This window comes from Haliotis asinina, chromosome 12 (genome assembly GCF_037392515.1).
Source record: "Haliotis asinina isolate JCU_RB_2024 chromosome 12, JCU_Hal_asi_v2, whole genome shotgun sequence".
Classification (NCBI taxonomy): Eukaryota; Metazoa; Mollusca; class Gastropoda; order Lepetellida; family Haliotidae; genus Haliotis; species Haliotis asinina.
Window position 1 is genome coordinate 491,099 of NC_090291.1, and position 24,792 is coordinate 515,890.

General features: G+C 40.7%; 1 protein-coding gene across 1 annotated transcript in view; it reads left to right on the forward strand.

The window, feature by feature from the left end:
• The first annotated feature begins 10,292 nt into the window (after positions 1–10,292).
• The window catches only part of LOC137258154 (sodium- and chloride-dependent glycine transporter 1-like), a 31,895-nt gene continuing 17,395 nt past the window's right edge, over positions 10,293–24,792 (forward strand). The window contains exons 1-7 of the mRNA XM_067795722.1: positions 10,293–10,497; positions 10,818–10,949; positions 11,354–11,678; positions 12,214–12,346; positions 22,697–22,831; positions 23,512–23,615; positions 24,579–24,703. Of these exons, the coding sequence (XP_067651823.1) occupies positions 10,293–10,497; positions 10,818–10,949; positions 11,354–11,678; positions 12,214–12,346; positions 22,697–22,831; positions 23,512–23,615; positions 24,579–24,703 (1,159 nt within the window). The remainder of the gene's footprint in view (positions 10,498–10,817; positions 10,950–11,353; positions 11,679–12,213; positions 12,347–22,696; positions 22,832–23,511; positions 23,616–24,578; positions 24,704–24,792) is intronic.

The window sequence follows — 24,792 nt, forward strand, 5'->3', positions numbered from 1 at the left end:
CGAAAGAAACCTCTGCTGTCACAGACCATATCGTAGTCCCGTAGTCCTGTAACCGCTCGTTACCACCCAAAGCGACTACAATGGGCAACTCGCCATTAAAATGGACGTTATCGACAATGGTGATCTATACCTTGTTTCTGATGAAAACCGATATTGTGTTTCTCCAGTCGATGGCAGAGTGAGAGAATTGCGAAAGCACGGGGACCGGGTTTTCAATGCGTGTATTGTTGACAGCATCATGGTGTAGGATGCAATCAGAGAGTTGGCCCGGTGGTGTCCCGAAATCACGATCCCGGACGAGGAAATGGCGTGACAGCAGCTCGCTATACTGACCAAGACCTACTGACTGTACGCACAGCAAATATAACTTGGTTTCCGTTTTTGCGGAAACCTGATGGATACTGGATAATGTAGGTTTCCGCTAGGTTTCAAATTCAGGAAACGCACAATGAGAGTTTCCGCATATTTTTCACAACTGAAAATAACAAGTCTTGGTTTCCGTCATGTTTCTGTCAACTGAAACTGTACTTGGGAGTTTCCATTTATAGCTAGAATAAGTAAGTTTCTACTCTTGAGGAAACCTTGTGGATCCTGGGTAATGTAGGTTTCCGCTAGGTTTCTGTACAGTGGAGATGGCAATGACAATCAGAGTTCCGCTTAGTTTAGAAAACTGAAATATGTTGTATTATCTATTGTAGTTATTAGATATTTATTTGAAGAAAACAACGAACTCTGGAAATGTTACAGGGCAACTGCAGTGGTACATAATTCGCTGTATTGTTTTAAGAAACCGATGCGCTGAGAGAAGAGTAACAGGATTCTTTCCACACAAGCATTGCTCGAGAGGTAGGCACACTGAATGGAGACGGCCGATTTTTGCAGCGAGCCACTGCACAAAGTTCTTTGTTCTTCTGTACATGTCTGCTGGTGTATGCGAGTCCTGGTTGATATCTGGTGGAACATCTGAACCCGGCTCTGAATGTGCTGCTTACATCTAGGTCACTGTCAGTGTCTAGAGAAGAACAGGAAATTCAGTTTGAATCATCAAGTCAACTGAGAAAAAAATCACTGAAGAAAAGTTTTTTAAATCTAATATGCCCAATTAATGAAACATAATCCACAGCAATATATATGATAACGTAGACAATATGTATTTAAAAATATCAAATACATATTACCACTTGCTCACTTTCAGCTACAGTTACATGTATGATACATACATTAAATATATTAATCATGGAGAGCAAAGTGACAGTGCAAACTCGTTTTTAGTGAAATATTTAAGTAACCTGATGAAAAATTGTCATCCTCTTTGGAGACCTCTTTGCAGACGGATAAACGTCTATCTTGTCGGTACAGAGATGGAGATAACGTGTTTTTCTTGAAACAAACGTCTGGCAGTGAGGACACAAAAGCTCTTTCTTTCTGTCTTTCTCCTGGAATTTAATATATATGAATATATATTATGCTTGATTATGTATTATCCATGCACAATTACGTTTTGAGTGAGGTGAAAAAGGTTTATTCTATGTATCTACATAGTGTTTACGTCATTATAAAGGTTATATGAATAATGTTGTTATAAACGGGATGTACTGAGTGTTTATACAACTAGAAGGATAGGATTCACATGATAGGATGATTGGAAGCCAGTTATGAAAACAATGATAGGAAAGTACATGATGGGAGAGAGGCCACTTATGTAAACAATATTAGGAAAACACATGAAGGCATGTACAGTCATAGTGGAAAAACAAAGAGATGCATGTTCATTGATGGCTATATTCTGTGCATCACGCATTTGGTAGGTGTACATCCTGTATATCAACACTTCAGTTAATCCTCTTGATCTCTGTACATCTCATCTGTAAATACTATCTCCCTGGCTTCCTGTGCATACTATATTTTCTTGCTCATTACCATACTATGTCATTCCCCTGATGAAGGGGCAAGAAGTGGCCCAGAAACGTCGTGTTGTTGACATTACAGAAGTTGTAAATCCATACCAATTGTTGTAAAGACCGCTAAGACCATAACTGCCCAGTATGTCACTTTGAGTACTTACATTCAGTCCGCTGAATTCCACTTTTCACTCTCCCCTTTGATGTCGGGAATGTAAACAAATAAAGAAATGGCGACAGGATCACGTCCACGCGAGACTATCAAAATTGTTCCAAAAACAACTCACAACTGCGTGTACCTTCCTGTTTTCTTCTAAAACGAGGAAATCTACTGTCAAATTATCAAGTTAGATTTATATTTTAAAAACCCACAATAACACAACAGTGTATTTCCCGCGACTGTTGGCGAGACGCTTTCTTGTTTGGCCGGTAAGAACAAACTGTATGTGACAAGTTTGTTTTCCTAGCACTTATTTTGAAAACTTTAGAAGCATAAGATGGCTACGTCGTGTTATATTTCGGTTAGTGTGCCGTTTACCGGGCGCGCTACCCTGGTACTCCTGAGCACTTGCTTATGAGCGCGCTGCTGTATCCTTAGCCCCTGGCCACCCCCCTTCTAGATCCTTAGCCCTTGGACACCCCAAACGCCTGCGACCGGATTTAAATGACATTCAATTTAAGTACACCTTTGGGACGAGATTCAAAGAAGACTGAATGACCTCCAGCGAATGCCAACGACTCCGACTGGACTCGACCACAGAGTACGGACCCAAGTGGCTGTGGATTCATCAGCCGGCTAATTCATTGCATGTAAGATGGCGCCACTTCGTCATCGATGCCCATGGATGCCAACACGATACTGACTTTGAGCCATCTTAGTGGTACCACTTTTGGTGAATTTGTGAACTCGAAATGTAATTCCCGAGAATTTGTTACCCGTAGCTGTCAAGTTTGGACGTAATACTTCCTTTTGATTGTTAATAAGAGCAGATTAAGAAGTGGTTTAAGAAAGCTCTATCAGCGTGCGTTTCTACGGCGGTTCAGTATACAGTAATCATAGGAGGAACCGTCTATGGTCGGAGGTGGAAGTAATCGTTACCCCAGTGAAGTGATTACTCACCTGTACCCCTTCAACACATGTGGAACTGGATACTCGAGACTTTTCGAGAACACCTGTATCATTACTGTTTCATATTATTGTACAACTGTACAATCGGCTTTTAGCAGAGATTTCTACTCTGTTGTGATATGTGCAGACAGGACTGTTTATTTGTGTATGGGGCAATGAGCAACGACAACAGTTACTCTGCAACGTCAAATCTATTCCTTCACAAACACTAGAAATGCGAACACACACTTTACATACATTTTAGAACCTTATCTTCAGTATGTATTAGTTGCCTTGTCATGACCGTCAGTACTTACGCTTGCCTTTGATCTTTCGCAGAACAAGGGAATAAATACAGTTGAAACAGCATATACACGTACCTCTTAAAGGTCAGTCATTACAAACGGGTTCAAAGAATTTCATGTAACACTGAATATACAACAAAACATCATCACAACACCCAAACCGTTGTGTCTGTATGCATTTGGGTTTTAGGAGGACGGATGAAAGGATTTCAGCAAGAACAAAGTGAGTGATGTAAAAACTTGCGTGACAAATGGTAGCAGCGCCCCTTGAATCAAGTCGTGTCACTTGTGCTTACATGGAGCTATTCAGTCAGGTGTTGTAAACTCTTCGTGCTCCCTAAATTGAACAGTTGAAACAAATTTTAAAACAGAATTACCATCTGCTGACTTCTAGTAAAGCGAAGGCGACATGAATCGATGAGACGATCATCTCCTGGGGTCCCGTTCCTGGGTAGTCCTTTGAGGTTAGGGTCTGTAAAACCACCCCGAAACGTGCACCCCGAAATTTTGTCCCCTCTTAGCTAATTTGCGTGCCAGTGAGTAAATTCTGCGTAAACTGTTGTGGAGTGTGTACAAACTTAGCGGGGTTGTGTACCATTGGGCAAAGATGGAAATGTTCAAATATTCTGGTACGCATAATCGTTGTGCCACTTACGTGCACTAGTCGTGGACATTGCGCAACCTACTCGCAAACACGACGGGCGTAGTTTCACGCACAGGCCTGCTTTGATAACAAACCGTGTACGACATGGTTGCGGCAGATTGTGCAAACTTAACCCATTCTAACGTGTAGTGAAGTGGGTGGGACTTGTGTATGTTAACGTGGTCATGGCTGACGAGTCTCCACACAGTTTGCACACAGTTTGAACTCGATTACGCATTGGTGAGGAGTTAACTTCTCCACAATCTCTTGGAAGAAGTCGGGGGGCATTCTAAGGTAATGTCTGCAGCCTCTACTGTAACTGTATGTGTCACACTCCACCCAGCTGTTAATGGGTACCTCGTTAGTATGAGAAAGCCACAGCAGCTCTTTGGGCCAAGTGGCTGCAAGAGTTGTATACTCCCCAGGGAGTTGAGATTGATAACAAGATGTGCTGTTGAGAATGACATTCAGTGATCGAGGAACAAATACCAGTGCCGTGAGCATGAACTAGTGCGCGGATATCTGCGCTAAATAAATATTATCCTAAATCCTGTCCTATCTTGTGGATAGACACATTTTCTTTTCTGTATTGACCGCTTGGTCTCTGGTGTTCAACATCCTGTAGGCGCACAGCAGTGCATGAAGCTCGAACTGATGCCTACTATTTTTCTATTACTATTCACAAACAATACCTCAACGGCTTCATACATACGCAAAGATGTTGTGGCAATACAAACGCCGGAATAATGCGTATCGTGCGTACCATGCCGAACACTAGACGTACCATGCCGAACACTAGACGTACCATGCCGAACACTAGACGTACCATGCCGAACACTAGACGTATACAACGCGCCAGCAATACTCCACCTGGACCTTTATAATGCCATTGCACACCATTTTCGTCATGCATAACGGGACGCCAACAGTGGGCCAGCTAAAGTTAAACTGATTACAAATGAAATTACCACACACATCTGAATGATGTACGTGTCCAGGTGTTCACATGCAAGAACACTGAATCGTAATGTAATTTGTATGAACGTCCTAGTTCTGCTACCATTATTAACTGTCGCCATATGGCGCCGACGTCACACGTTGTTTTGGATCAGAATATACTTACATATGAGCACTGTGTTAACTTTCCATTCCACCACTCCTCGTTGACTTACCCGCCATGTCAGCAGGGTTTGAGGCAGATTCTCCATCCTCCAATAACATAAGCTTAAGGTGAGACATGGATAGTCCCGTAATTATATATTTAAAGATCAGGGTTAGAATTGTTTTTCGGCAACCCATCATCATCATCATCATCATCATCATCATCATCATCATCATCATCATCAGAGTCTTCATTACGTATGAAGGCCACAGGCCCATATACACAGTAATATACTTTTATTGTTTTATATTTACTTGTAAGTTAGGGGCGGTGGGGTAGCCTAGTGGTTAAAGCGTTCGCTCGTCACGCCGAAGACCTGGGTTCAATTCCCCACATGGTGTCCCCCGCCGTGATTTCGCTGGAATAGTGCTAAAAGCGGCGTAAAACCAAACTCACTCACTCACTCACTACTTGTAAGTTATCCGGCAAAACTCTCACCACGTGATCTCTATAAGCTGGATATTTAACAAAAAGTGATATTCATCTTCTAAGTCTACTTTACACGCGGGACAATTTCTTTGTGATACATCAATATTTTAATATACGACAAAATGTTATGGATGTCAACTTCTTCTGTATTGTTTTCACAGCGTTTCTGGGCTATTGCTTGTGGTCGTGAAAACAATAAAGAAGAAGTTGACATCCATAACATTTTGCCGTATATTAGAAAACCGACTTCTAAATGCCTCTCAAGAACCTCATGAACATTTTGCCACCTACCTACGTTATTATGTAAACGTACATCAGTTCTGAATTTGACCAATGCTTTACGGAATTTATAGTCGAACTTTAAAGACAGATATCCCTCAGGCTCAAGAAGACTCTTATATTGTGCATATAACCTGTAACGTGAGCTTTTCGCAAGTGTAGATGTCCAATTTTGATAAAACATATTTATCAAGTGTTCTCTAAAAATGTGACTAAAAGCACATGGATCACCGACTGCTTGTGAATACCAGACAAATTAAAAACGGTGCGAGCAAAGTATATGGCGGATCTCAGACGCCCACGTGTGGTACCCAGCCATGTCTAGGTAGTATAACATATTATATGCCTTTTTCAGGATACGTCTATCATGCACTGTCATTAACTTAAGCCAGTATTTCATCATTCGAACATAGGAATTAATATAAACTGGAAACCGCACATATTCTCCATTTTCTATTACATTTGGTGTCTGTGGACCGTCATTTAACAATATTTTACATGCTTGTAAGTGAACCTTTTCAATGCTGTCGTATCTTTTAAATCAATCCTCATACCCCTGACCCATACAAGTATATTGACTGAATTTGGCTGTCAAATACTTTAAAAAGTACTTTCAAAGGTATTGTTCCTAATGTAATTAAGTTTGTAGTTGATTCCATTAAAGCATTTTTATTACGGGATGCAAGTTCTGAGACCGCTTGCCTGAGACTACAATTACATGTGAACACAAAACCTGGATATTTGTAGCTGTTTACCCTTAGGAGTATAGGTAATGGGGGTGCTAACTCGCAGAGCAAAATCGTCTGCAATTTTGCGGGGAAATCCAGGGTACATCCACATTGATTTCGTTCACCTCTACCAACCAAGACAAATTTCACACAGTTAATGGAAAACTGCGAGTTATACTCTCAAACTGATTGGAGCCTGAGAATAAATGTTTCAGTCTTAACGACGGTCGCCCTCTAATCTTTGATGGAGACAACTCAGCATGTAAGTGTGGTGCAACTGACCATGCCGTTGGAAGCAAGCAATGTCGTGTCCCCGATTGGTGGCAAAAACATCCCAATCCTAGCTCTATATAGGGCTATGTCAATCAACTTGCTGCCTCTGCGGTAGCTCCGATGTCTCATCTGATCCTCTGTGCTATTTTGGAGAGCTTGCTGCTTGTTTCACAACAATATGTGGTATTTAAGTACTCACAGTGTGTTGGTATTGGTATAGGCGACTAACTTGATAAGATGGTCAGGCTCGCTGACTTTATTGACACATGTCATCGTATCGCACCTGCGTAGATCGATGCTCATGGTGTTGATCACTTGCAGTGTTAAACAACAGACGAACCAACTTTTCAGTGATTCGGCTTCCCACACTAAGTGCTCAGTGTGTATATTTTCCACAACATTTTTTTCTTGAATGCCGTATGATAAAAATCCTAATATTTTCGAATTAATTTTGCTTTGGGGAAACAAAGTATAAATCAGCTCAATAAGATAGAAAACCCTCATATTACTTGTTTAATGACATGATCGACAGCATTCATATTGTTATTCGTGACAAAACCTGGGCACGTGATTGCCACATCAGTTAGCACTTTGAGTATACAGTCTGTCATCGGTTCATCACGTCAGAATTCTGTATTCATAGGCCAAAGAGGTGGTTATACACCGTCGAATTTGAGCATGTGAGTAATCAATGAATAACTTCATCCAATGTCGTCTTCCAATGTCGTCATCTGTGATGGAACATTCAGGAGGATCGGAAATCGTAAAACCTTGACTATCGTTAAACAATGTCCAAATTGTATTATACACATCGTGAAAAGTATTGCACCACTCATTTTAAAGTCAAATTCGAAATATAACGTTCTGTATTTTAAACTATACATATTTAATATACTATAGCATCTGTGAACATCACGTCGCAAACGCACCCGATTCTGAGCTGCGTGTGCATCCTTGCGTTCAGCATGCACGTTCCTGGTGGTCGGTGTGCTAAAGGTGCAGTATGCACATAACCTCTTTTGCCGAATGTTATGGCGGACATAGCTAAATTCTAGGCATAAATTATTCTTTATTTTGATCACCCTGTGAACTACCCAAGCCTCTAGTGCCTCTGAAGGATAGGTGGTGCATATTATTGGCATGCACCAGACTGGTATGTCATGACGTAGTACTGGAGCACAACTGAACATTAACCCAACTGTTATCAGCAGATCCAAGCGTACTCATACTGCTTCCAGTGAAGGGACGGAGGTCTGGACGTCTCATAAAGACCAACGGCAGGGGAGATCGTGCTCTCGTACGCCACGCCAGACGAAGTCTGCTTATACACAGCTGAGATATGGATGGAATTCATACAACAGAGTGTGCATCCGCACCATCAGACGACGCCTAAATCTTGTAGGTTTGAGAGACACAGTTAGCCTGGTGCCAAGCACGTCCTCGCTGGAACCTTAAGACATGGGGAAAGATCCAATGGTACGATGAAAGCAGATTTGTGCTACATCATACAGGAGGGAGGACAGGAGTTCACAGGCAAAGTGAAACAGCAAACGATCAGAGGAACATTGAAGCTGACGTTTCGGGATGGTGTTGTTTCTGTGAATGTGTGATCCGTCCTGGTGTGGGGGTGTTGTTTCTGTGAATGTATGATCCGTCCTGGTGTGGGGGTGTTGTTTCTGTGAATGTATGATCCGTCCTGGTGTGGGGATGTTGTTTCTGTGAATGTAAAAGTGACCTCATGACAGTTTCTGAATGGACACAGATGCTGTTGTGCCTCTTTTCGACAGCCATGCTCTCGCCACACGTCCAGTTTTCATGGACGATAATGTTCAGCGTCTCCAACACAACGCCTTTGAGACACTACCATGACCGGCCAGAATCCAGACATGAATTCTGTTGAGCATGTGTGGGACATTTTGGGACGTAGAGTTAGATCAGGGGATCTCCCAGTTTCAGAACCTTGAGGTTGAACCATGCATAGAATGATGAGTGGCAGCATATCCCCCAACAGAGAAACTGACCGCTGGCGTGTAGACAATGTTATACAAGTGCGAAGCAGTAACACAAGATACTAGTGTGTTCGACATTAATGATTTGTGGCTGCTGTAACGAACCCGGCAGCCATACCTATTTCACATTATTTTACTGTGATTTTTTAGTGAACGTTAGTTTCGTACAATTAAACCCTCAGGTTGTGCTCAAATTCGGTCTTATGCTGTCGATTTTCAGACTGAACGCTCGCCCGAGGCCACATAAACAGTCTAATGTGCTTTTCTAAACACCATTTGTTATGAGTTTGAAGATGCAGTTTTACTCACTCAGTTTTACTTTTTTCTCACGACAGATCTCTCATCAGAAGTATTTATTGCCTGTTGATTCTATAAATCAACAACGGTGGTTCGTAGCCCAGTATACTTGTGATGCAGCCCACATGACATATCTTTCTGTTTTAACTGTTACGAGAGTGTATTTTCTGTACATTGTATCATTGATTAGGTGATGATTGGTATTTGGGTCACAATGCTTAAAGTTTTGAGTGATAATTATTATGGGTCACATTTCGTATCACAAATGTTCAGTGATTTTCGTACTTTGGCAGCAGGCTTTAAGGTAGCGCTTTAGAGTTACCTCCCTTTGAGTATGTGTGTTGATGAGCTGTGCGTACTTCCGGGAGACTACGAAATAAATCTACATTAATGGCGATGGTCGTATTGAGCTGTTTAGGAATCAGTGTATATAAAGGCTGGTTGTCGTGCTGACGACACGGGATATACACACGCGATTAACATGAGTACATTAAACTCCCTGCCATCGTCAACATTTGATCTATATAACCGCTGCCTGACCGCTCGCCGTGTTACATTCAGTATAACTGTTTCTCACTCTCAAATTAAGACTTTGTTGAGTAGATATTATATTTGTGACCCATTACTTTAGTTTTGAGTTGTTTTTAGTTGTATTGTACATGAAACCTCTATTGTGAATCTCTATATCTTGCTTTCTGTTTAATGCAGAAATATTGAAAAATTCTCAGTCAAAAATTTTGATGGGGATTCCTTATAGCTTTTGTTACGGCACATTAGTCACCGTAACATAATCTGTACCGTGAATAAATATACAGGTTGGCACTTATGAAATCTTTCTGAAAAAAAAAACGAGCCAACATAATTTGGTTTAGTACTTTTAGTTTAAAAACAAAATCATAATGGAAATGATCTTTCACTTTCAAGAGCATGCGCTTTTGGAAAGCATGTATTTTTAGAAAGCACTGTCATCATATCGGTAACAGTATTTCCTTTAATTTTAAATACAAATGATTATGACATCCCAAAATCAGTTACCAGATGAACCTTCTCTAAATATGGATCGGTCTTCCCAGTTACTTCAGCCTAGCATTTCCACAGCTTCACATCTTATTTCTGTATATATGTAACATATGTGTAACATTTGTTTTTCCACACAGGATGGATCATGACGCAAAAGAAGAAACGACGATTTTCATCAACAAGGAAAACATTGTTGGAAATAAAACCCCCGACCCTGACAGTTCAGTCCCACCACGTGGCAAATGGGACCGGAAGTTGGACTTCATCTTGTCCCTAGTTGGGTACTCAGTTGGAGTGTCTAATCTATGGAGATTCCCATATCTATGTTTACGAAATGGTGGAGGTAACTGCTGATGTCACAGTTTAATATATTGTAAAGCTTCAGTAGACGTTATACCATTGTGCTTTGTATTCAGAAAAGTTAAGTGTAGAAATCCGGTGTGTAGTGTTTCTGGAGTGAACAACATCGCTTGCTACACTCAGGCATTAATAATGGGTCATGTTCTCTTCATTGTTTGTACGCAGATTGACCGGAATACAGCATTTGAACGCATCAAAATTACAAACAAGATTCATACAGGCTTAGTTCAACGGGTGAGGAACTTTTGATATCCGATATAAAAATGTCTTATAAATGTAAATGCTTTCTCTATTTGTCTCAAGGTGCTTTCCTCATCCCATTCTTCTTCTTCCTTTTTGTGACCGGAGTTCCGTTGTTTTACATGGAAGTCTGTTTGGGGCAGTTTTCAGCAACAAGTCCACTTTTCGTTTGGAAGGTGTGTCCTCTTTTCAAAGGTGAGATTTATATGACCTATTTTTATTCATAACCGAATCATCCAATAATCAATTTTTGGAACATATTGAATCAGAATATCATATTTCGTGCACATTTTCTGCTTATTTGGAAGACCTGTCAATCATCGCTGCTGAGTTTACACCACTGGCGGTGCAGGAACCTAATGGCCATAGACTTCGTTTGTAGAATCCGTATCGATTCCCCACATGAGTGTACACACAGTGTGAAGCGCATTTATATCTGGTGTTCCTCGCCATCATATCGCTGGAATATTGCTAAAGGTGGAGTACAACTAAGCACACTCACCCTCTTTTGCCCGGCTTGCACATGTAGATTGTGCACATTTATGTTTGAATAATACAGTCTTATATGTTATTAACCCATGACGTATTCTATATTTCAGGTATAGGATGGGGAGCGTGCATAGTGTCAGGACTTACATCAATCTACTATGTCGCTGTGATAGCATGGAATATGTTTTACCTCGTAAATGCCTTTTATCCATCACTGCCTTGGACTGCGTGTGACAACTGGTGGAACACGGACTCTTGCATTGGTTCTGTACATGGTGATGCCAGCTCCTTGAACTCCAGCATAGTTGCCGCTTCGCTCAACAGTACACCATTTGTGCTGCCAGAATTTACCCATGTAAACAGCACAAACTCCAGGAACTATTTTGTAGCAAATACATCTGAAGAGGCCAAAACAGCCACACAGGAATTCTGGCAGTAAGTACAATTCCATATGTCCATTGATCTGTTTCAAACTGATCGTGATGAAAGTTTCACTTCTCAATACCTTCGACAGTTAACCTGAGTAGTAAAACCTGTATCTGGAACATACTGACTGAATATCCGCTGTACTCCAACTAGAAAAATTACTCACCAGAGTTTTACACCGGTTAGGATTAGTCGAGCAATATCACGCCGGACATGAGAAATGCGCTTCGCAGACCGGACTCGTGTGTTATTTGTGTTATTTGACAGCATTCATGGCCTTAGTAAAGTTGCATGATTTGATGAGGGAATTTCGACATTTGAGGCATCAATGACAAAACTGCAATTGATGTCCAATGCCATTTCGAATTTTGAATTGTACCGTACGTTCCCGAATTATTTCAGGTGAACAACCGGTTAGAAATTGCATATGTCTGTGATAGGTACGCAGGATACGCTCACCTTTTCATGGTGTCATTACTGCTTCCTAATGATTCATAATAACTTGCTCTGTCACGTTGCACGGGTTTTGTCGCTTCTGTTTAAGGTACTATGTATTACGCAAATCTGATGGCTTGGATGATATGGGAAGTTTTCAGCCTCACCTGGTGGGATGTATGTTTGTTTCGTGGCTGTTGGTCTTCCTGTGTCTCATCAAAGGTGTCAAATCGCTGGGCAAGGTACGTCTATGCTTTAAGATGTATACTCTTAAAATGTCGGAGAACCTGAACATCACTTTGGATAGGTAGTGTAAGGTTTACAAACGTTTTAAACACAGACATGTTATCAGCACACCACTGTTTCTCTTTATCAGCAAACCTAAACTCAACGATTAGTATGCACGTGCACAATGGCGTAGTCCCATACCCATGCGTTGGGTGGCATTCTGGATTTGGACGGTTTTCAAGAAGGTCGATAAATCTCTCAGAGGTATATTTGCTGGTCAATAGGTTCTTGACATTTTACCTTTATTCTATGCTTATGCTTTCATGGTACTGCAACTGGTCTCAAGAGAAAGATAGATTATTGGAGCAGTTTAGTATCAAATGGGCTTTAAAACTCAAGTTATTTAAGACAGAAAGTTTAGTTTTTAGAAATGGTGGACCGTTAGGCTTTTCTGAAAAGCAGCAAAAGCCTTAGTTTCCGTTTAACAATAACAGTGTAGGTTTCAAAATATTTCTTCTTTAGTTTAATTCGATATATAAGAATATTCGATGCTCAGATTAAACCAATCTTACTCTGTCCTAGAGCAGGATTGAGTCACTGTAAAATTAAATGCATGGAGCGTTTTCACATTAAATTATGTAAATATGTTATTGGTGCAGGTAGTTATGTTTTGAATGTTGCTGCACTTGGCGAATGAGGTAGACTTGGTTTACTTGTTGGTGGTCTTAAAAGATGTTTTCAGTGTAATGCCTAATCATAGATATCATATTCCAAGCTGTCGTTTCTGTAAATCTTTAGATGACTGTCATTGTGTGACATGGGCTTCAAAACGTAAACTGTTACTTTTTCTCTTATGATTTTGGATTTGTTTGGATCTCTCAGGAGGCTGGTAATTGTTTTTAATTTCTTAGTAAGCTTGTGCAAAGAGTTAACGATTGCCACCAGCAAAATTGGTTTTCTGTTTGTGAATCAAATATAACAAATATAAATCTCCAATTACAGATGACTATTATCTATCCATTCTAAAGGATCGCGAATATAGAAGGCTTTTATTTTTGCTAAGATTTGGAGAATAACCTTTAATGATAAACGTTGGTAGACGTTGTGGTACTGTTCGCGATGAACGATTTTGTAAGTAATGTATGAATGGTTGCATAGGAGATGAATGCCATTTCCTGTTAATACGTAAAGTTTATTCCATTTTAAGACATAAATATATTCCTGAATATTTCTGGAAACAATGTTCCATTTGTAAATGTAATATGCTGTTCAGCTGTGATAAAGTGAATGTCCTGATTAACTTGGCATAATTGGTAAAAGAAGCTTTAAAGTTAGGAATTGTTGAAAAGTAATATCTAACCATTTTGTCACTGTCGTTATTATTTTGTGAGTTTTGTACTTGGACCTATGGCTTTTATACGGAAAAAAGTTTGAAATGAATAAATTACACAAACCATTAAGGTAAGAATCGCACTGATCATGTTCCAGGAACAACTATGGTCATAATGAGGTGACAAAGGGCACTCTCAAAACATTATTGACTGCTATATAATCTCCCATTTGTTTTTCAATCGTAAATTATAAATGGGGCTTACGTCTTACACTACCAGATGCCAATGAGTGTGAGGTCGAATTACGTTAAACCAAGGCTACAACTTCGGAGCAAAATGCTGTGTTTACGGGTTACTTCGGGTTTCTCTCCCACAGTGACGTGAAACGCCGTGAAATGTCAAACACTCACTCATTGTGAAACATTGTGTTGTGTTGTATTGTTTCTGATTGTTTACTGTTCCGTGGAGGGCAAAGATGTGAGACAGTGAGAGCTGTTGATTCGGATGCTGTCGGGTTGAGAATGGTTTGGAATCGTCTTGACCATAGTGAAATAATACAGCTCAGTAAATTAACTATTGGAAAGTTTTCAAACACTATATAAGGTAAGACACACCTACACTCCTGTCATCTCCCACATCAAATCCAGCCATTGTGCAAAGGCCATTGTTTATCTCGGAATATCATACCTAGGCTTGACCAAATATGTACTAAACAGTAAAAGAAATGCAACTGATGTTTTGTCAAGTTTTTAAATAGAACTCCGAAGACAGATATGAACGCTTATTTTTATGTGATTTCATTTTTCGAAACTTGCGGTTCTATTTCTGTTCAGTATTATACTGAACATGTATAAGCCCCTTTGTTATTACCACAGATATTGTAATGTACGGTCCCATTTGCAGTAATTAACATTGATTCTTCTAAACCTAATTAATCATATAATACAACTATTATTTGCATGACCAATCTTGGGTTCATTAGCATAACGATGTGTCGGTAACCTTTTCAGTCTGAAATCTTGCAAAACAAAGTTTCGAGGGGCGTTTCATGTCGGTATAAAACACTTTAAAACCTGATCAGAAACTCCACTCTGTCTCTGTAAGAACTGAAATAGCATCTGCAATTTCGTTAGGCCCAAGATTCGGGAACATCTAGCATCATTACATCTAGAGATATCAACGTGTTACCGCATGTGACATCCTGAGCATGTGACATCCTGAGCATGTGACATCCTGAGCATGTGACATCCTGAGCATATGACACCAAAAGACTAAAATCAGTCCACAAATTTTCCTATATTAACACCATGTCTTTGAAATCACAAGTATCCATGTTATCGAAACGTTTGTTGGAAAATGTTTACAAATAGAATATAAACCTGTTGTATGTCTTACGCCAGTGGTAGACTGCACAAAGAGAATCTAAGGAAACAGAAATGAATTAGAGTTTTTCACAGACAGTTCTCATCTGCCTGACCTAAAAGAAATGTTGTTTCCATTTATTAAGTATTAAACAACACAAACATCAAATCTGGGCTGCACCACACTGCTTGATATTTCCACAAGTACGGCTCTGTGACCGTAAACATGCTTATCTTGGAATATTTAACTAATCAAGGAATGTTTTCTTTGTACTCGCGGAATTCGCAAAATTACGTATACCACGTTGATTCCTAACACCAGCTTTCAAACAAATTGGTCAAGCGTATTTCAGATCTGTAGTCCAGCATCTCAACTATCTGATACCTTTCAACAATGACCCAAAGGCTAATTTCCTTATTCTGACTCACTAACACATCGATTCTATCCCCAACATGTCCCTCTATGTCAAAAATATTTCCCAGCTTTCATATCTTCAGAGTTTGTGATTCATAAACATAATATATGCTTTTTCAATATTGAATCGTAAAGTGAACGGTTTAGCCGATATTCGTGTGGTTAATATTAGAGTTTTGGGCGTTTGCTTTAGTTTGAATGATGCTGTAGTATATGTGGTAGACACAAGTGTTCCACATAGAAGGTTCTACAACTACATTCCTTGTTGGTTCTGGATTTCATAACTTCAAAAATACCTCTATATCCCAGTCAGAACTTTCTTATTTATTGCAACATTTCACAGAAGAAATGTTGCGAGGATTCTTAGAACTTCGGAAGAGAACCAACTTCAACTTTGTCAAGAGTTTTTCATATTCGTGGAAGTACAACTTCTCGACAATCTCTTACCTTTAATCAATGATCCAAAGGGCACTATCCTTCTTCTCATTCACGTACCAAAAGGGCGAAAGATCAAAGGCGCTGACAGATACTATTTGCACATACTCACGTCCAAAAAAACTTGATACCCGCTAAAATATTGATGGTGTGCGCATTATTGGCACAATGCCACTGAAACCTTATGTATCATGAACCGGCATCTATTGACCAAAAAATTATAAACTCTTATGGCGTTACAACGAAAGTTAATGATGATGTGACGTAATCTTTAAAGAGAGGATGAAAATCGAAATCTACATGGTAAAATGGACACAGACTTCAATCACACAAAAGCTCTCAGACTGGTTTAAGTGAATGTCAGTAACGGGTGTGTAATCCCTGTGCCTGGATGCACGCAAACACACGCCTGCGCATTGATGACGTCAGCCGTCTGATGACGTTGTTAGGGATTCTCTGCGTTTGAATCAGCTGTTGACGGATTTGTGGAGGTGCTTGACGCTGTTTGATACGACGATCCACGTGGTCCCACAGGTGCTCGATCGGAGACATGTCAGGAGAACGTGGAGGCCAAGGCAGAACGTTGACGTTATTGCGATTTAGGAAGTCCTGAACAACTCGAGCAACATGGGGCCTGGCGTTGTCATGTTGAAGTAGAGTGCCTCTCTGCTGTTGACGGAGGGAAGGAAGAGTAGCTGGCCTCAAAACCTGGTCAATGTAGCGTTGTCCAGTCAGGTTCTGATAAAAAACAACGAGCCTAGTTGTCTGATCTCCCATTATGCCTCCCCGGGTCATAACACTTCCTCCGCCGAAAGGTTCAGTCTCCTGAATGCACCAAGGAGCCATTCTTTCACCCGCTCTGCGTCTCCTGCCATCGTTCAGGAACAGATTGAACCTGCTCCGAGAAGAGTGCCCTCCGCCAGTCACGAATCTACCAGCGTCGTACTTGACGTGCCCAACGTTGTCTCTGCTGCCGATGTTCAAGGGTTAGCAACGTTCCTCTGTAGGGTCTGTAGTTCCTGATGCCAAAGGAACGAAGACGTCTAGCCACGGTCTGTCGACTGAGGCGGCGACCTAACGCTGTTGCTGCTGTTGACGTTGCCGTCAGGAAGCGGTTACGTAAATGAAGAATACGGATGTATCGGTCTTCCTGTGCGTTTGTGATTCGTGGTCTCCCTGATCTGGGACGGTCCCTTGTTTGGCCAGTCTGTTGGTACCGCTGGATCGGGTTGGATAGATACCGCTGTGGTCGAGCAGCCGAAGGTTCTTGTGACATGGCCTCGAGAAGCCCCCATTTGGATCATACCGATAGCACTTTCACGTTGCACCGCTGCAAGTCTTGGCATTCTTTCGGTGGTTTTCTGGTTACTGAGATGACAGTGAAGTCTGCACTCTCTCTTTATACTAAAAAATGCACGTGGGTTTCGTGCACAAGCAAGGAAACCAATTTTTGGAAAACTTCGCTTGTAAAGCATGATTTTGAAATCTTGCGTTTCTGCACTATGTTTTTAGTGTCTGTCAAGAAAGGAAATGTTATAACGTCGTATTTTGCTTTATTCAAATTTAAACTTTTAATTTTAATCAACAATGTCAGGGGTCAAGTTTCTTTTGGACGTGAGTGTATTTTCCATTACGTCACAACGCCTTGGTGTCACTGTGCCATTCTAGTCTGCCCCCTCGTAATGGAGCACTATTGCATTACGTCACAATGTAGCCGACGTCACGATGCATGTCAGTTGCCATCGCCTCGTACAGCCTCCAGCAGCACACTACTCCGTTGCATCCCGATTCTTGGTTTGCAGCTGCATCACCCAGCTAACATCTCTGGCTTACGTTTTCGGAAAGATAAAATTTCTGACACTTCGACTCACAATCTTATAGGGACACGATAACGTTCGCAATGTTCACATTCGCACGATGCAATCGTGGAATCGCTCGACTAGCTGGCTTCACCAGGATGTGCTGATCTAAACTGACGCTGGTAACGACGTTTACATTGCTCCATATCTTTTACGTTAATCACAGATATGGCTAAAATAATTTAGAGAAGATATTTAATCCGAACTGAAAAAGTACCCACACTGCGTATCAATTGCTTTTCTGGTAACGTTATCCCCCTGGATGCCGAGTTTCAGGCGAACATTTCCCCAAGGTTTAGAAAGTGAACATTGTGCGAGAATTGCGCTCGCGTGGTCCAGAATCTGCGTACGGTTATAAACTTACACGGAAATGGAGAATATTTAATTTCCTATCCGTTGGTATATATGTACGTGCGACTTCCTCAGCGGTTTGAGAAATAGATAGTGCTAAATGTTTTTCAAAACTTTTATGTGCGAAAAAAAAGTAATTTTTTCCAATTTTTTATCGAGCACCGATAAAAGCACTCTGCTACGAATATTTTAAATGTGGCATTTTTACGGAAAGTGTGAGCGAAGAAAATACAGCTTGATATGTGAACGACAAAACTGTACATCAGATGAATTTATCTGCTTATGCACAACGTTATACGCACAACATTAAAAATGGCCCGCAAGAAATGTCAGACATGGATTTCCGCTATGAACTCAACCATCGACAGAGACGTCATGCACGTATAAAGATCAGGGGACATAACTCCGCTGTGCTTAGCATTAGGCCAATGTAACTCAGATCACATGAAGAGACTTTGTTGTTGATTCGGACACGATATCTTCGTTAAGTTTTGTTCAGGGTGAACCTAACTATTTCAGTACAAAGTTCCCTAATGTAGGGGGATACCGTTTGGAAGTTTCACAATTTGTAAGAAAATATGCCAATGTACTACATGAGAAAGCAGGTAATGGCGATTTGAATGAGGCTACCCAATACATCATTTAGTTCTTAGATTCCCACATTCTCCTTTTTGTCTAGATGTATTTTGACTAATTTTGCATCATTATTAACGGAGTAACAGACACAACTTCAAATGTAATGAAATGACTGAAAACAATGCAACATTTTAGTTGACGTCATGGCATTTAGTGACAACATTTGTTTGCTGATTAGTATATATATCCTATTAATATATAATTCCTATTAATTGTATAAGCATGATAAGAGTCTCGGCTGCTATGGCAGAAATCAACGCTCTTTTGATGAAACATAAAAGTATCGGTTTTACCATCAAAATAGTGTCCTGAATATATCAACAATTTAACTGATTATGTTATTGTGAGCACCTTGTCTGGTATAAACTGGACGTAAATAAAAAATATTATTTCACAGTACCTGAATATTCATTAAATATTCATTTAGTGTATATTTGTTCTATTGATTATATAACTATTCATCTTAATTTATAAAAGTATGCAATGAAAAGTACAAAAGATCATTTTTTATACTATGGAACTCTTAGCATATGAACGTAAGGATTGTCCAAATTAAGATATGACCTGGTTTATATATCTGTAATCAATTTCCGTATAAATATTGTTTGAGTTAGATATCTTGTCACCACAACACATTTTACTTGAATTTGAATTAATTGTAACATCGTAAGAACTGATAATTAATCATAAAACGTTTTTGACGAACTCGGACCTAGTCAGTCGATATTTATGATTGTTTTGTCTATAAAATGACACAAACAAATTAATCCAATGATCAAGACAGTTCCCTTAAATGTGTGTGCCAATACATTACATTAAATGTATAAATTATTTTCAATAATATTATCAGTTTTACTCATAAGGTTGAATCAATTCACTGTTAATAGACCTGTTCATGAAGATGAAATATTACTCCCAACGTATTGAATATTGTACATCACAGGAACTAAAGCAAATGTGGCAGTAATATGACCTTCTAACACTTGTGTAAAGTCTTAAAATGTGGTAAACGTTTCAATTTCCCATGTAAATATTATTCAAACAGTAAAACAATTTCAAATAGTGCTATATCCACCTATGTTATAATGTTGAACAAGGCTACATGCAGATAGTGAAATAAGTTTCATGAAAAAATATCAGAGCAATACGCAAAATATACATCATATGTACATCATATGTACATCATATGTACATCATAACGCTGAAAACGTCCTGACAAACGTGCCTTTGGCACCGGGCCAATCAATATCAATAATTGTTTTGTCTGTAAAAGGACACAAGTACATTCAATGAATAAGACTACTCCTTTAATATGTGTGTCTGTACATTTAATAAATTGTATAAATCATTTTCATTAATGTTATCACTTTTACTTATAAGGTTGAATTCAATCGCCATTCATTAACATATTCATATGAAATTGCAATATTAGTCCCAACGTCACAATATCAGTCACTGACGCAAAATCACGCAGAACGATAACGGCAATCATCAGCAGTTCTGGCTTCTCCTCTTACTTACAATGAAAACGTTGAAACATAAAATATACCGATAAACAGAATCATTTTGATTACTTGCATCTCATGTTTATGGCCAAACATCGAACATCGAAGACACTGATAAATGTCGATCAAGACTTCGTTACGCACTGAAGAACAGACAATTTCTTCGCTTTTCACCGTGCACTTATGAAAAACGTTTGTGACAAACGCTCACCTATCCAATCAATATACATAAATATTTTGTGTAAGAAACGAACCAAACAAATCTAGTGAACAAAGCAGTTCCTTTAAATGTGTGTGCTCATACATTAATAAAATATAAATAAACTCTGTCAAAAATGAAACGCAACCCCTGTCCTCAGATAAAGTTATTGCTTCTAAACTAAATTTTATTCAAATGTAATGAAGTTATGCACATACTTAATGAAGATTACCATCCGAACAACTGCATTTCCACGCATGAGTGTATTTCATTGCTTATTCCGTCACAACGCATGAAATGACCCTGGTGACTTCGAAAAACAAATGCACGTGCAAATCATGCATAATACCTATGTGCTTTCGTATTTTATTCATTCATTTGTCGCCGAAAAGCAGTTTTGAACACGCCAAGGCCGAAATATCGCCATTGGTGGTCTTCAAGCCGGAGAAAGTTTTGGAACTGTTGCATGGCACCTGAGTGGTCACAAAACAACGATATCCTGACTTTGGAGCCGTTACAACAACTTCAAATCGCCCGAGAAGGAAGGCGAAGAATCACACAACCACAACAAATACCAGGTTTGAGGAGAGTCTCAGCTCAGGAGGTGCAACAACGTAAGGATTAGGAACAGCCTGTAGACCAGTTGTTGGACCTTACTACGTCCCCTACATGGACGACGACGACCCAGGAGGTGCAACAACGTAAGGATTAGGAACAGCCTGTAGACCAGTTGTTGGACCTTACTACGTCCCCTACATGGACGACGACGACCCAGGAGGTGCAACAACGTAAGGATTAGGAACAGCCTGTAGACCAGTTGTTGGACCTTACTACGTCCCCTACATGGACGACGACGACCCAGGAGGTGCAACAACGTAAGGATTAGGAACAGCCTGTAGACCAGTTGTTGGACCTTACTACGTCCCCTACATGGACGACGACGACCCAGGAGGTGCAACAACGTAAGGATTAGGAACCGCCTGTAGACCAGTTGTTGGACCTTACTACGTCCCCTACATGGACGACGACGACCCAGGAGGTGCAACAACGTAAGGATTAGGAACCGCCTGTAGACCAGTTGTTGGACCTTACTACGTCCCCTACATGGACGACGACGACCCAGGATGTGCAACAACGTAAGGATTAGGAACCGCCTGTAGACCAGTTGTTGGACCTTACTACGTCCCCTACATGGACGACGACGACCCAGGAGGTGCAACAACGTAAGGATTAGGAACCGCCTGTAGACCAGTTGTTGGACCTTACTACGTCCCCTACATGGACGACGACGACCCAGGAGGTGCAACAACGTAAGGATTAGGAACAGCCTGTAGACCAGTTGTTGGACCTTACTACGTCCCCTACATGGACGACGACGACCCAGGAGGTGCAACAACGTAAGGATTAGGAACAGCCTGTAGACCAGTTGTTGGACCTTACTACGTCCCCTACATGGACGACGACGACCCAGGAGGTGCAACAACGTAAGGATTAGGAACCGCCTGTAGACCAGTTGTTGGACCTTACTACGTCCCCTACATGGACGACGACGACCCAGGAGGTGCAACAACGTAAGGATTAGGAACCGCCTGTAGACCAGTTGTTGGACCTTACTACGTCCCCTACATGGACGACGACGACCCAGGAGGTGCAACAACGTAAGGATTAGGAACAGCCTGTAGACCAGTTGTTGGACCTTACTACGTCCCCTACATGGACGACGACGACCCAGGAGGTGCAACAACGTAAGGATTGGGAACTTTACAAAACTGGAGGCGCTTCTGGGTTTCTGATGAATCACGGGTGTATAGGAGACGTCGTGAACGTTTTGGGCCAATCTGCGTCCGACAGGAGGACAGATTTGGCGGATCCAGCCTAACATATCATGACCATCTTGGTTATTATTCTGCCAAACTTCGGACTTCTGTCTTAAATAATAAAAATACTGTGTCGTCCTAAAACTACAGATTAAAGTCTCTGAAATTCAGGGGTTGCGTTTCTTTTTTGACAGTGTTTATAAATCATCTTCCTTAAAGTTATCGGTTTTACGTATAAGGTTGAATTAAATCGCTCTTGATTAACCTGTTCAAATTTAACTGCAATATTAGTCCCAATGTACTGGGACGTACATGTTGCAGTTATGGTAACCGTTACATTTGATCTCCTTACACTTGTATACAAATATGAAAGGTAATTACGCATGACTGAAACTGGTGTATACCGCGCTTTGCGTTCTATGATGCTGTATTGCACGTGCGGTATATGGTTGTAGGTGGTGTATGTGACAGCTCTCTTCCCCTACCTGCTCCTCACCATCCTGCTGATCAGAGGAGTACTGCTCCCCGGGGCTATGGAGGGAATCAAGTTCTTTGTCTACCCTGATTTCTCCAGGCTAGCAACCTTCAGTGTGAGCTATGATTCAAAATATCGAAGTGTTAATGATTATCTGCAAATATTTCAATAATTCAATAATAATTATGCTTTGCACTTTTAAAGCATTTTGAAACCCGTGAACAAAGTTCAAAATCACACGTAGCCCACCTTGAACCATGCACCCCAGGACCCATATCCACAGACTTCGTAACGTTACGACTAGTCAACTGTGTAGGTTTACTATTGCCGTAGCTCTACGAACCCTGTGTGGACCAGTCGTAACTGAATAGTTTATCATAGGTTTACTATTGCCGTAGCTCTACGAACCCTGTGTGGACCAGTCGTAACTGAATAGTTTATCATAGGTTTACTATTGCCGTAGCTCTACGAACCCTGTGTGGACCAGTCGTAACTGAATAGTTTATCATAGGTTTACTATTGCCGTAGCTCTACGAACCCTGTGTGGACCAGTCGTAACTGAATAGTTTATCATAGGTTTACTAGTGACGTAGCTGTACGAACGCTGTGTGGATCTAGACCCAGATCACGTTCCTGCTTTATTGGCATTGTGTAATTTGTATGACATATGTGGTATTTGAGCCGACGTGACCTGACAGCATGAATGCACGTGTTTCTTCAAAGTTGTACAGGCTGTATATACACAGAGGTGTGCTAAATAGTTTAAAGCACAATGATATGCTGCATTGTATACAGGTGTGGATCGAAGCAGCTATACAGGTGTTTTTCTCCCTTGGACCAGCATGGGGCTCCATAATAACTATGTCCAGCTTCAATGACTTCAACAACAACTGCTTTAGGTAAGCATGGCGCTGTCGGTCAGTATGCATACCAGTATGGGTGTAACATATATTCGTTTCTCTACGCAATCATTTTCAAGACTCTTACTCACGAGTATCATTCGATGTGTAATATGAGAATATATTTATTTAATCTGGATATTGCACAGTGGTGATTCTGCTTTTAATAGATTTCCACATCTCCCATTTGGTTGCCGAAAGAGGTGATCGGGTGGTCAAACTTGGCGAGTTTGTTGATGATGTGTCTTCTTTCCTAGACTACCAGGGCTCAGGCCATCTATTCGCGAAATGTTCGTAGCCCCACGATCTACTTAAGCCCATTCTTAACACATTGGCTACGATCAAAGTTAAGAATTCTTAGAGTGACGAACGTTTCGAGAACTGGTTCTAAAAATATTCGTAGCCCTAAAAATTCTTACCTTATCGTAAAGAATGTGTTAAGAATGGCTTAAGAAGTGCGTAGGCCTACGACCGTTTCGAGAACGGCTTGCCCGGATCAAATATATTGACTTAAACAGGTCGATGTCACCCCCTTGTATAATAATTTAATAAGATTGACTTATAATTACGTCTCGAGTACAGAGACTTCCAGGGGCGTACCCCTACTCCCTCTCCCCCGGAAATGTCCCTGAGGAGCACTTCCCTTAACCTTTGGCCTTCAAGGTATATTATATCTTCATTATTATGTGCACCTTCCTGCTGCTGGATTCGACCCAGGTCAGCTATTCTCGAAACGTTCGGAGGCCTACGAACTTCTTAAGTCCATTCTTCAGACATTGGCTACGATCAAAGATAAGAATTCTTAGGGCTACGAACGTTTCGAGAATAAGGGCCCTAGCTTTTAATGTTTTAAGCTTTTACAATGGACAAACGAAGGTCACTGCAGGACAACTGAATCTGCTAGAATACATCTATTTCTTTACGTAAGCTGATTGTTGTATGTAAACATAATCTTCAACCAAGGGACTCCATCATAGTGAGTCTTGCTGATGGTCTGACCAGCTTCTACAGTGGCTTCGTCATCTTCTCCGTGGTTGGATTCATGGCCAAAGAAACCAACACGAGCGTCACTGAACTAGCTACTCAAGGTAAGTCACCACTTTACAATACAAGCTTGCAAACATACGAGAAACGAAAGGTCACCAAACACACACATATCTCTGACAGATTAGAATCA